The following is a 14,644-nucleotide window of genomic DNA, read 5'->3' as shown; positions in this document are numbered from 1 at the left end:
AGGTCGGGGGTGTGGAGTGCAGATAGAGGAGGGCAAAGAGGGGATAAATAGTGATGGATTAAATTAAATGTAAAAATAAATAAATAAAACTGGCTCAAAGAGAGGCAGACCTCTCTTTCCTTGGCTCTTTGTATTTAAGTAAGGATTTTGTAGTCAGAATAACTATTCTACATGGATGTTTCCCAAACTGTATATTCCAAACCATGTTGCTCTGCTAGTGTGACACATGTATTTTGAAAATCAGTGTGCTGTGCAAATGTCATCCGATGCAACTAATAGGTCTTACGGTAAGGTAAAAACTGGGGTTAGAAACACAGCTTCCATGGACTTCATTGGTGACATGATAAAAAAAAAGAAAGATAGGAACAGTAGAACAATGTTATACCATTTACTAGTTAAAAATATGTACACCTACAACAAACATGGCACTTAACCTAGAAAAAGACCTGTGTCCAGTTTGCCTGAGGAAGTGAGTTCAGAGGGTTACAGACTGTGAGTTCTTATGAAGTGGTAGAGGGAGGATTATCTGAAATTTCAGGCGACATTGCCACAGTGGGGTGGGTTGCGCTTCATAACATATGCAGTGAGCTGAGGTAGCGGGAAACGTTTGGTGTGTGTATGCTTTGTGGGCCACATGTGTTTCGGTCCAGCTGGGTGCAGTTTGCCCCATTGTTTCTCCTGTAGGAAACGGTGCAGAAACAAACACAAAATTTGTGTAACACTCAAAATGTTCCCCCATATACCAGTCAAGTTTGGAGCACATTTCCATGTTCTAAATGAGCACTATCACAGAACTGAGAATACTCTGTACTTGAGAAATAAAAATGGGAGAAGGTAGCTTCTATGTTCAAATAAGTTTAGGAAATAAGTTGACTAAGCAATGTTGAATGTTTTTTCTAGTGAAAAATTTCAGAAACTTTATATGCTAATGTAAATGCTGAAACTTCAAGAAGACAGTTGGTTTGCAATACTTTTTGAAATTATTTGACCTTGGAATCTCCTTTTTAAAAAATTTATTTTATTGTTGAGAGTATTAAAGATGCCCCCCCATTTTTAATCTGTGGTGCAAATAACATTAACATATCCTAAAAAAATAATATTCCATGTAGCACAGTTTGATAAATACTTCTCTTTAGTAATATTTCATATTTATTGTTATAAAATGTAAAACAGGGATTTTGTTCAGAGAACTATATTATGATCTAACTCAGTTTTATGTATATTTAAAAAAATCTGAAATAAATTTTTAAAAATACCATTAATGTGTCTAACATTGCTGGCTGCATTTCTTCTGGCTCATAGAGAACTGAACTATAACAGACAATTAAAATGCCTCCTTGGAGTTAATAAAACTGTCATCTTTTCAGCATAATTAACTATACAGACAAAATTTTATAAATCTACAACAAAAAGGTAAACTTGAGATTTTAAATGCATATGCTTCTCTGGGATTTCAGGGTGATCATGTCTATCAATAAAATCCTTTTTGTGAAATCTAAAAGAAAGGGAGTTTTGTTTTAAATTACTAATTTTACCTATTATATTTTATACACACACAGGCACGCACACATGCACGCACACATGCACGCACACACAGAGGGGTAGGCAAAGGTAGGTTTATAGTTGTGAGAACTTGAAAGACTTTATTGTTGTACTATTATATATTTATTTATTTTTGTTTGTCTTGTTTACTTATTTATATTATTTGTCTCTTTCTTGAGCATTTACAAGATTGTATCTAAGTGCACTAGGCAATTGTGATATTCTTTTGAGTTAGTAAAGCTATTGTAACAATCATAGCCTGCATAGCCATACAAGTAACTACAAACCTACTTCTGCCCTCCCCTTTATAGTATACCTATTAATACATTTTACAAAATAAGGTTGATTTTGCTTTCATAAACATAGGGAAGAGCATTTCAAGCAGAGATAACAGAAAAACTCATGGAGAAATCTCTAGTGTGAATGCATGTAGCTAGCACACAAGTTGACTGTAATGAAGAAGAGTGAGAAGTGACTAGCAAGGAGAAAAGGGGGAGTCAGGCACACCGGTAGAATCAAAGGTGTTTTATAAAAGATTGCATGTAGGTATTTTGGAGAGAGATGGAAAAGTCAAGGATATTCTGAATTTTAAGCCTAACCAAATGGGATAATGATGCCACCTGGAGAAGGAAGAGGACAAAGTCAAGAGTTGGCTCGGGGAGATTATACAGAGTTGACTATCTGTTACTTAAACATTTCAATAGATTTCTTCCCGGTTGCTTACTTATTAGGTAATTCACTACTCACACGAGTCCAAAATCAGGGAAAACAAGGATTTTCATGGGTTTTCTGCTTATAAGTAGCTCCATTCAAAAGCTTAAAAGTAAAGATAATTAATGCTAGTTGCTGTGACAGGTAAACACCAATATTTCAGCAGCTTAATAGTAACATTAATTGCTTGTTCATATCACAGTTCCATTAGTGGGTGGACTAGAGTGCGGAGGGATTTGGGAATGTGAGTTGTTCAGAGACCCAGGCTCTTTCCATGATATGGTTCTGTCATCTATAACAGAGGCTGCAAAGACATTCTGCAGCCAGGAGGGGAAATGTGTAGAATCATGAGGAGAGAACAGAATGCCCATCATTTATTTCAACCCATTAGCTAGACTTCAGTCATAAGGCCTCACCCAGTTCCAGGAATGGATGGAAGATGTTAACTTAGCTCAGTGGTCAGGAATAATATTTCACATTGTCTTTGTCACAAAGGGAAAGAAGGGAAAGCCCTCCCCTAAATAATGGAGGACTAAAAATTAACCCGGAAATAGTTTTCTCTTATTGTCCCTGTTATCAGTAGCCACAAACAATACAGAACTAAAACCAAAAACAGTCATAGCAAGAGAAAGACACTATGTAAAACTTCATAACTTGAAGTATAATTAATTTGAAAGTAACTTTTCCACAATCTTTCAAACTTAGCTTAAACAAAGCATTTTGAAACTCTGATAAATACCTAGCATGCACTCATTTTGGTTTGAATAAGTGAAGTTGCCAAGTTATGTGTGGATTTAATTTACAAAGCCTTCAGTTATGGAGGTAGAATGGCTGCCTTAAAAATTTTCCAATTTTTCTATAACATCTTTCTCTCTCTCTCTCTCTCTCTCTCTCTCTCTCTCTCTCTCTCTCTCTCTTCCTTTTTCTTTTTTTATCTGCATGTTCTCACATAGCTGGTGGTCATTTGCATGTCTTCTTTGGAGGAGTGTCTGTATTCAAGTTCCTTTGTCCATTTATAAATTGGTTTATTTGTGTGTGTGTTTGCTATTAAGTTGTAAGAGACTCTTACATATTCTGGATATTAACCTCTGATGAGATACATGGTTTGCAAATATTTTCTCCCATTCTGTAGGCTGCCTTTTCACTAGGTTGATTGTTTCCTAGTGAAGAAGCTTTTTAGGTTGATATAATTCCCTTTGTTTATTGTTGCTTTTGTTGCCTCTGATTTTGGTGTAAAATCCAAGTCATTGCCAAAATCATTGTGAAGGAATTGTTGCCCAATGGGTGTAAAGTTTCAGTTATGAAAAATGAGTTAGTCCTAGAGACCTGCTGTACAGCATGGTGCCTATAGTTAACACGGTATGGTGCCTGTAATAGTTATTGCCACAAAACAAATGAAAAAGAATACAAGGAAATTTTTGGAGGTGATGACTATGCTTACTACCTTGATTGTGATGATGGTATCATGAATATATGCACATGTACAAACTCATTAAAATGTATACAATACATATGTGCAAATTTGGTGTATCAATTATACTCAGTAAAGCTTTAAAAATGGAGTGTTGTCTAGTTATGTAAACTTTCTAGGTTTAGAGTTAATATAGTTTACATTAATGCTCTATGGCTTTTAACTATTGTAAATGAAAATAAAACTTTTCCAGCTATAATAAAAGAAACTTTATGATGGAAACATATCAGATATTAGTGCATAAGAAATAAACCCCTTCTTGAACCTTTGATAAATTGTAGCTACCTATACATTCTTCCATCCATAGCACAGTCTCCTGTATTCTCAAATATTCTGTGTTTCTGGCATTTTAAATTGAAGCATTACTGCCTGAGTCCTTAATTCAAAGAAATTTAGAGGGAAAATAAATTCAATATCCTGGTCACAAAGCAGGGTATCTATTTCAGAAACACACACACACACACACACACACACACACACACACACACACACACACACGTCTCTCTCTTTTACGCAGGAATAAACCTGGGTGTCTCAAGGTGGCTTGTTCTTATATCAAAGAATGTCCTCTAGGGACCCAGTTGTTTTCCTTGAAACTTAAAAAGGGAAATTTATTCTCTCACATCCTGCCGGCTTCCCGATCCCACAGCTTCTGCATCTGACTCAGAGCTGCCTGCAGTTTGTATCCCTGACCATCACCAGCATCTGTCTTCCACGGGACTTGGATTGGTCAAACGAAAGCAGAGGAGGAGCCACTCTGAACATTTTTTTCTCCTCCACACACCATAAAATCAGCAGCCGCTACTAACACTCAGAGCAATGCTGGTGGGAGCCTCTGAGAGGCAGCTGATGTGGGCATGTGCACACACACTGTCTCCCAGTGGCACCGCAGCTCCTAGGAGAATCATTTTGAAAAGACCTGAATGCCTAGGACTATAGTTAAACTGAAAGTGAGAACCAAAAAACAAAAAAACAAAAAGCAAACAGCAGACTCTTTTGACTGAGAATAAGCACTTGGAAGCCAAAGATTTTAAAGGGACAGGGATAGGGATGAGAGCAGTACCTGAAAGAGGCTAAAACTTCCATTTCAAGCTGTGGAGCATGTGACAGTTATTCACAACAGGCATGCCACTTTCAGCCTCATAAAGGACAGAAAAAGACCTGCAGAAAATCCCTGAGGCCACCTGACCCAGGAGCTGAAGCAGTTGAGAGGGGATTTGAATCCACTGACCCAGGATGAATTCCACTCACCACCACAGAATGCACACCTCTCTCCACTTCCGGAACCTCAGCACCCACAGGCTGCACAGCAACGCCAGCGAGCCCCTGGGGAAAAACTACTCCGATGGAGGGTGCCACCAGCAACTTTACGTCTCTCCTGAGGTGTTTGTGACTCTGGGCGCCATCAGCTTGTTGGAGAATATCCTGGTGATTGTGGCCATAGCCAAGAACAAGAACCTGCATTCCCCCATGTACTTTTTCATCTGCAGCCTGGCTGTGGCTGATATGCTGGTGAGCGTCTCGAACGGATCAGAAACGATTGCCATCATCCTGCTGAACGGCACGGACAGGGGTGCGCAGAGTTTCACCATGAACATTGACAATGTCATTGACTCGGTCATCTGTAGCTCCTTGCTCGCATCCATTTGCAGCCTGCTTGCCATCGCAGTGGACAGGTACTTTACTATCTTTTATGCTCTCCAGTACCATAACATCATGACGGTTAAGCGGGCGGGGATCATCCTGAGCTGTATCTGGGCAGCCTGCATGGTGGCGGGCATTCTGTTCATCATTTACTCGGACAGCAGCGTGGTCATCATCTGCCTCATCAGCGTGTTCCTCACCATGCTGGCTCTCATGGCCTCCCTCTATGTCCACATGTTCCTCATGGCCAGGCTTCACATGAAGAGGATCGCTGTCCTCCCGGGCACCGGCACCATCCGCCAAGGTGCCAACATGAAGGGGGCGATCACCTTGACCATATTGATTGGGGTCTTTGTTGTCTGCTGGGCGCCATTCTTCCTCCACTTAATATTCTACATCTCTTGTCCCCAGAATCCATACTGTGTGTGCTTCATGTCTCACTTTAACTTATATCTCATACTGCTCATGTGTAATTCCATCATTGACCCTCTCATTTATGCACTCCGGAGCCAAGAGCTGAGGAATACCTTCAAGGAGATCATCTGTTGCCTCCCTGTCGGAAGTCTTTGTGACTTGTCTAGCAGATATTAAATGGGGACAGAGGAGATGCTAAAAACATGCATAAGAGACTTTTTCATTCTTACAGAACCTGAGCAGTGTGCTTCGGTGACAGCTTCTTCTGTGGAGGGCATTGGTCGAGAATATCTATTGTATAAATTTAAGTTTATGATTTGGGGTATGCAAAAAGGCCCCGTCTCTGTATTTTTAATGTCATGTTGCTCTTTGGCTGTGCAATGTTTGCATGAAAACACCTTTGACTGTGCAATGTTGATCCATATTATAGGTTGTAGACACTGTGGACTTACAGAAAAGAAAAAAAAGTTCTTTTTTTTATTGCTTAAAGTATTACAAAGGGTATTACATATGTGTCCTTTCCCCCCCCCCCGCCCTTGACAGTCCCCTAGCCTCCCCTATCCCCCAGTGTCTTATGTCCATTGGTTATGCTTAAAAGTTCTTATTAAAAGCTTAACAATGTCTCTTTCTTGTAACTTATAAAGATTTGACACTTTGCTTGTTGTCGTAACAGCCTCATTTAATGTATTCTTATCAATGGTTTCTTATATTACACTGGATATACAACAATGTAATGTAGAGATTTGAGTCTCACATTTAAGGGGGCAATATTAAAGAACAGATGATTCCTCATTAAAAAAAAGTCAGCTGAAATTTCAAGTCATTTAGTAAAACATGTTCATTTTCCCTGTACACAGTAGAAATGAAGTTCCAATTGACAGTAAAACAGCTATTGAAAAAAAAAGTGAATTTTGAGTCAGAAAACTGTGTTTCTCAAAGACAGGGAGATTAATCTCTCAAGGAAATAGTTTGCTATTCCACTCAGGCACTTCCATCTGGGCTGGGAAGTGGGGGGAGAAAGCAGCTACGGGGATCACAGTGTTCTGGAAAACCTGAATTTACAGGTCAAGCTAAACTTCCTGATACCAACCTATTTCCACTCATCATTACATATAATAAGGTCTTTCTGCCCCTTTAACCAGAAACTCATTGTCTGCTGAAGTGTCCCGAAAAGGTGGTGCTGCCCTGAGAGCTGGCTTCTGATCTCTAAAAAAACACGGCTAGCATTGAGTTCTTTCACTTTTCACATGGAAGTGACTTGGTGTTTACTTATTACAGGAGTACAATTACTCATCAAGGATTTTAACTTTAAAAGCCAAATCCATAGCACAAGTATTTTCAGGAAATATTTGTGAATATCTAAAGTAAGGGGACCACTGATGCTGACACATTTTGAGCAGGAAGTAAGACACTTAACCCCAGAAGACAACACAACATACTAGTAAGTTAACCTTCCACAACCACACGGTGCAGAGTAAATACTTGTTTTGCTTCAAAATAATTGCAGAGATTTGGCTATTGAGCCATACAATCTGTACTTTCCAATTTGTGTGTACTTGAAAAGAAAGAGAAAGAAAATATATTAGGCTGGGAATTACCAGTAAACTATCTTTTGATTTAATTTATAGTCTCTTCAAATGCTCATAGGCAGAGATAACATACCAAGGTACTTCTTAATTCAAATCTAAATCATTTACATATTAACAAGTCTCAAGAAATACTTTCACCATTCACATGGAAAACTTTACTTAAACAGAATGGTGACATTCAAGTTTATAAATGAAAGGTGGTATTGAAGCTTGTTTCACTGCAATTCCATTATTTTGACACAAAAATAAGTGTGAGGATTTTTAACACAGTCTGACATAACAGTCAAAACCCAAAGCTGTAGCCAGACACAGACAGTGTTGTCTTTGCTACTCTTCCTGTCCATTCTCTTTTAATTATTTATCTTTATTGTTGAAAGTATTACAGGTGCCCCCTCTCCTCCCCCATTGACTCCCTCTGCCCCACACCCATGATTGTGAGAAATCTCAGGAGCTGGAAATATGAAAAACGAAGCTACAAGCATGCCCCACCCTCTGCAGTGGCTGCCCTTGCCGTGTATTTATTTCTCCTTCAAGTGTCATCTCAGGTGCCGCCCGGTCCACTCAGAGGCAGCTCACTTGTCCCACTGGAAGGGAATTGGCTCCTTTGTGTTCACATCCACCCCCCCCCCCGTCCTGTCCCACCAGCTGGGTCCCCTGTATGCCCAGGACATAACATTAGGCTTCGGTTTCTTCAAGAGCTAACACTATGTCTTACTCATTTTCCTGCTCTCCCAATATTCCTCTATTATGTTATTTCTTTCTCCAAGAAAACCAAGATTGTACCAGAAGAGCATGTCATTATCACCCAAAGCCCGCAATTTACATTAGAGTTACCTTCTGGTGTTATATTGTATATGTGTTTGGACAAAGGTATTCTGACATGTAGACACCATTATACTATCATTCAGAATAGTGTCACTTCCTTAAAAATCCTCCATGCTCTGCCTACTTATCCCTCCTTCCCCCCAACCCCTGACAACCATGCTTCCTTTCACCACCTCCATTCCTTTTCCAGAATGTCATACAGTTACAATCAGGCAATATATAACCTTCTCAGATTGGCCTCCTTTACTTGGTAACACGCATTTAAGATTCTTCCATGTCTTCTCATAATTTGGTAGTTTATTTCTTTTTAGTGCTTGTTTAGTGCTTATTTTACTCTATGGATGTAAGAAGTAATTTATCTATTCACCTACTGAAAAATATCTTGGCTGTTTCCAAATTTTGGCAATTATGAATAAAACTGCTGTAAACCTTCTTGTGTGAATATACATTTTCAACTCATACCCAAGCACAAGAATTAATACACACACACACACACACACACACACACACACACACACACACACACACACTAGTGGCCTGGTGCATGAAATTCATGCACATTAAAAGGGAATTAATTAGAGGAAATATTTTAATATTGCTATTTGCCCTTTCTCTATAATAGAAGTGTCAGATGAAAGAAGATTAGCAAAATATATATGAAAACCTTCCTCCTATCAGAGACTGGGGTATGCCACGGAACCCAGAGTCAAGCCCCCGCCCACCCACGTGCACCTAGAAATCACACGAGACTCAGACCTGGCTGGCCCCACCCCCATTGGGAGAGATCCAGACCTGGCCGACCCCACCCCCGTCAAGCCCTGCCAGGCAGGGGGCACAGCCTCAGGTCCCCTGGCCCGGCGCTGGGCAGGACCGCAGCCTCAGGTCCCCTGTCAAGCCCCGCCGGTGGGGAGCGCAGCCTCAGGTCCCCTGGCCCAACACCAGGGCAGGGGGTGCGGCCTGAGGTCCCCTGGCCCAGCGCCAGGAAGGGGGGCACATCCTGAGGTCCCCTGTCAAGCCCTGCCAGGTAGGGGGGCGTGCAGCCTCACATCCCCCAGCCTGGGGCGGGGGATGTAGCCTGTGGTCCCCCATCAAGCTCTGCTTGGGGGGGGAGCACAGCCTGAGGTCCCCTGTCAAGCCCTGCCAGGTGGGGGAGGGTGCGGTCTCACGTCCCCCAGCCTGGGGCGGGGGATGCAGCCTGTGGTTCCCCATCAAGCTCTGCTGGGGGGGGCACAGCCTGAGGTCCCCCTTCAGGCCCCAGTGGGCAGAGGGCACAGCCTCAGGTCCCCCACCACGGCCCGGTGCCATGTAGCCTCAGGTCCCTGCGGATCACTGGTTATGGCTCATTATGGGAACCCCACCTCCACTGTGGATGCAGCCATCTTGTGTTACAGGAACCCTGCCTCCACTGTGGGTGCAGCCATCTTTTGATGGTGTGGTGGAGTGAGGGTCAATTTGCATATTACCTCTTTATTACATAGGATTTTTATTTCAGGGGGAGGAAGGGAGAAGGAGAGAGGGATAGAAACATCAGTGGTGAGAGAGAATCACTGATGGGCTGCTTCCTGAATGCCCTCTACTGGGGATTAAGCCCACAACCTGGGCATGTGCCCTGGTGGGGAATCAAGCCTTACCTCCTGATTTTATGTTCAACCACTGAGCCATACTGGCCAGGCAGGAATTAACTTTTTAAAACTTCATTATAAATACTGTGATGAATGTATCTACACTTTAAAATTTCATTAAGAGTGGTTAATTAGTATTTAAATTATACTGGTCAGGAACATACACTCCAGATGTGGCTGATAAGCAGCATCAGATACCTTTATTAAAAATTTCACCAGAAAGTTCAATGAATAATTATAAGGTATATTAGAAATAATTTTTCATTGGTGAAATAAGTGATTGTTCAAGACTTGTTAACTTAAAAATTGTATAGCAATCACCATAACTTGCATGAACAAGGGGCAAGCTTTGTGCCACTTAGCATCTAGCCTAACACTTAGATTCTATGCCCAAAACTCCAAATAGTCCCACAGGTCCCTTGTCTGCTTTGAAAAAGTCTCTGTTCAATGGACACAGACACTAGGAGGGTGAGGGCATGAGTGGGGGGTGGGGGGACAATGGGGGGATGACACATATGTAATACCTTAATCAATTAAAAAAAAGATAGAAAAAAATAAAGCATCAGAAAGGGAATATATATATATATATGGCAAAGAAAACAATTAAAAATCCCAATAAATTTGATTTTTAAAATTTAAAAAATAATTATAAATTCAATATCTTTCAAATGAAAAAAAAAAAATGCACCAGTAAAACAATGCCAAGATGTTATAGAGGGAACAATTGTGAAACAAACAAAACACTCTTGAATTAAACATATGAATTTTAAAAATTAAAACAAATGTTTAAAAAACTTTCTATGGAGGAATTTAGTAAAAATCTCCTCCCCAAAGCCAAAGACAAAGAAATGGAAATATAAGGAAAAAAGCTAATATTATATAAATAATTCAAACAATTAATTTCCTGAACAATAGGAGCTCCAAAAGGGTGGGGGTGGGGAATATGAAGAGATATAATTTTCTGGGAATAATAAGGCTAAGGGTTCCAGAGCTTGAGAACATGTGGCTACAAGTAAAATAAAAAGCCAGCCAAATCCCAAAATAATGAATGAGAAAAGACTTATTCCAAGTATTTTTATAATTGCGAAATTTCAGAAAACGGATGCAGAGAAAATTCTCGTCTGGGTCTGCTTTGTTTTCCCCTGAACCTTCAGTGCTTGTGTCATAGCCTGTGGCCCAGAGACCCTCAATGTGCACCTGAGGAGTGCATGCCTGCATGGTGCATACAGGAACCATGCAGACAGCTGGAGTCCTGACCACAGGGCATCCCTTTGCTTCTGAATTAGGTCAGTGTATTAGGACTTATACTTCAAGTGGCTACTTACTGAACTTTATTTTTCCTTTGAACATGGTTTATTCTCTTAACGTAGTCTATTTTGCATGTGTGTAATCTTATTCAAATAAAACATTACTGCTTTTGTTATTATTTTTAAAAAAGTCTCTGTTGCCAAAACTAAATATTTTTTAATTACTAAAAAAAAGTCTTTAAGAATTTTTGAATAACATTTAAGTGTTAACTTCCATTTTATGTTACAAGAAATACATAAAACAGAATATTTAGTGTGATGCCAACCATTTAAAGAAATTATCACTAATCTACTTATATTCCTTCTACACAGTACTTTCCATAAATTATGAACAACCAGTAGTCATTATCCCCAGGTGAGAATATCAAGGGACATGTTTACTTTATGGTGTTTATTATATAATTACTAGAGGCCCGGTGCACGAAATTCATGTGGGGGTGGGGTGGGGGGGTGGGTGTGGGGAGAGTATCCCTCAGCCTGGCCTGCACCCTCTCACAATCTAGAACCACTGGCTCCTAACTGCTCGCCTGTCTGCCTGATCACCCCCAACTGCCTCTGCCTCTGCCTCTGCCTCGAAAGCCGCGGCTTCATCAGGAAGGTCATCTGGAAGGACATCCAGAATGACACTCGGAAGGTTGTTTGGCTGTCTGGTCTAATTAGCATATTAGACTTTTATTATTATAGATACGACAATTAATATATATTAATTTTTATAAAGCACACATAAACATTACAACAGAAAGATGGTTGATGGAAATGCAATTGCCAAATTACCGATGATTTGTGGAAAAAGAGTAAATGTTAAAGAACTTAATTTTGAATGAGAGCAGCTCTTGAATATCATCTCATCTGACCCTCCAAGCAGACTCAGAGAGACTACCTTCTGCCACAAGGCAGCATCACAGCTCCCCCTCCAGGCTCCCTTGTACCGAATTTCAAAAGCCTTCCTCTGTAGACAAGTACAACTTCCCAGGTCAGAGAGATCTAGTACTGAATCCTAGTAACACCACTTCTTAGCTGTGAGATTTTGTTAAAGTTAGTTTCCTCACTGTTAAATGTACGTAATAATACCTCTCTGATGGGAATCTTAAAAGAATAAAAAGCAATTATAAGATTAAGGATATATAGTTCCACAAATATATAAGCACTCAAAAATGGTTGTATTACTATTTTTAAAAATATAAAGTAAATTAATAAACCCATCTATGAATGAAGACTTACTAGTTTTGCTCTTTTTTAGACTCTCAGCATCATCAGCAAACATATGTAGGCCTTAGGCTTATTTCTTTAACTATTCTTAAATCACATTTAATAATTTTCTTGAATTGGACCTTTTTTTGTAAAAATGGGTATATTTAAACATAGTAGGTACACAGACATACCTGTAATTCAAAAAGAATAATTTATCACCAATAATGCTAATTGTTTTAAATTTTACAGTGCCACATTTAATATCAAAAGGGCTAATTAGAAAGATACTGTGCCAAACATGAAATAATCAATTAGCCCATTTCTTCAAATATTGATAGTCATTAAACTTTATGCCATAAGTTTAAGTGTTAGTATATCTTTTGTTGTTGTTTTTGTTAACCCTCACCGGAGGATATTTTTCCATTGATTTTTAGAGAGAGTGGAAGGGAGAGGGTGAGATAGAGAGAAACATCAATGTGAGAGAGACACATCAGTTGGTTGACTCCTGCATGTACCTGACCAGGGCCAGGAAACCTGCAACCAAGGTATGTGCCCTTAGGTCTGTAGGCCAACGCTCTCTCCACTGAGCCAAACTGGCTAGGGTAGTGTCAGTACATTTTGATGCTCAGTTATTAGTCCATCACATATTGAACAAAGTGATGTGCATAAAAATAGAAGGAGGATAGTATTTGCACTAAGGGAATATTGACCTCAAATCCCAGATGATTTACCAGCTCTCAAACTTCAGACACGTTACTTAATTTTCCTAAGCATATAAGGTGTAACCTCTGAAATGAAGATAACAAAATCCATCATCTCATCATGTGGTTAATGATAAATATGAATTATGTAAAATTAGATAATTGATACAAGGAATCTAGTAGAGTACTTGTCACTGAGGTATCTATTATTGTAATAATCAATGAAATTGCACACAAAAGGTAATCAGAGCTGAAACCCCAGAAGAGGTTAAATGATGATACCGACTTGGATATCCAAATCGTTTCAATGACTTCAGTAATGTTCTAATTCTTGTGTTGAATAATGGGTTTAATATATGTTTTAATATTATCCTTCATAGCTTAGAAATACACGGCAGTCTTTTGTAGCTATTCAATATTATATGAAAATTAAATAAATATACATTTATTGTGTAATGTGTTTAGTGAGAGGGGAACATGTAAAACTATGTTTGTACAGAATAAATAAAGGATTTTTAACAGTTTAATGCTCCCATCTTTGTGGGGTGGAGAAGAAGAGATTTTATCTATGACAGTCATGGTTAAATTTGGCCTTGGGTTAATGAAATGAATATCACAGTTTGCAATTATTAACAGTTTTCACTGCCTTGAGATACCTGGAATCCCCACACATATAGAGCCAACTGGAAAATTTCAGCAACTCAGTCAGTGAACTATTCAATGAGGTTTTATATGGGGGTCAGCTGCAATGAGGCTAGTATGGTTTGATTTCTAAACTTAGCATTTTAAACAGTGTAAAATATTTCACCCTTAAATTCAAACCACCACTGAATAAAACTAAAAAGTGAAACTGTGACAATACATTTATTCATACTTCCATTTGAGAAAAAAATCTCACACTAAAATTTTATTTGCAAAATGTTTAACTTCTGATTTGAAATGTGTTTTGTTTGTAATATGAAAGTTTCAAAATGGCCCCACTGAAAACAAGGCATGCAGGTTTTATATAAATCTCACAATATCCTGGAGATTTCACTTAAAATAACACGGAATATCCATATGCTTATTTTTTTAATTTTTTCATTCAATTAGAAATTAAGAAGCCTTTACAATAATTCTCTTTGTAATTTTATTTCTATAAATGACTTACAAAAGTTGAAATTTGTGCTCTGGATGTAATTTTCACCTGTTAGCTACATAGCTGTTAGCTACTTACTATCAACATTGGAAAGAAAATCTATATTTTCACCTCTGCCTGACCTCTACTCTTCCTCTCTCAGACATCACATCTCTGCCGTTTCCACATCAATGTCCTATTTTCAACTAAAATTTAGTGTGCCTCCAATGTTAACACAAATTTGTTGACACAAATCTGACTCCTTGTTTTTACTCCCTTTGTTTTCATCATTTCATCATTCTCCCTGGAACAGAAACTCAGAACTTCAGTCACTTTGTACTTTCACCCCAAAATTAAATGAAATTAGTGAGATTTTGAACTAAGATTGGGTGCATAAAGCCTAACACAAATGTCTGTGCTCTTTTGTATGGAAAATGGAGAGATCAGAACCGAAAACTGACTCCTATGAATGCATAACTCTTGCTGGACAAAATAGGAAGACAAAGACAA

General features: G+C 39.1%; 1 protein-coding gene across 1 annotated transcript; it reads left to right on the top strand.

The window, feature by feature from the left end:
- Positions 1-4,515: 4,515 nt before the first annotated feature.
- MC4R (melanocortin 4 receptor) lies at positions 4,516-8,628 on the top strand. Its single transcript, XM_059706240.1, has 2 exons — positions 4,516-6,249; positions 6,381-8,628. The coding sequence occupies exon 1, from the start codon at positions 4,961-4,963 to the stop codon at positions 5,957-5,959; it is 999 nt and encodes a 332-aa protein (XP_059562223.1). The 5' UTR covers positions 4,516-4,960; the 3' UTR covers positions 5,960-6,249; positions 6,381-8,628.
- Positions 8,629-14,644: the final 6,016 nt, after the last annotated feature.

Source organism: Myotis daubentonii, chromosome 8 (assembly GCF_963259705.1).
Source record: "Myotis daubentonii chromosome 8, mMyoDau2.1, whole genome shotgun sequence".
NCBI lineage: Eukaryota > Metazoa > Chordata > Mammalia > Chiroptera > Vespertilionidae > Myotis > Myotis daubentonii.
This window is presented reverse-complemented; position numbering and strand designations above follow the sequence as displayed.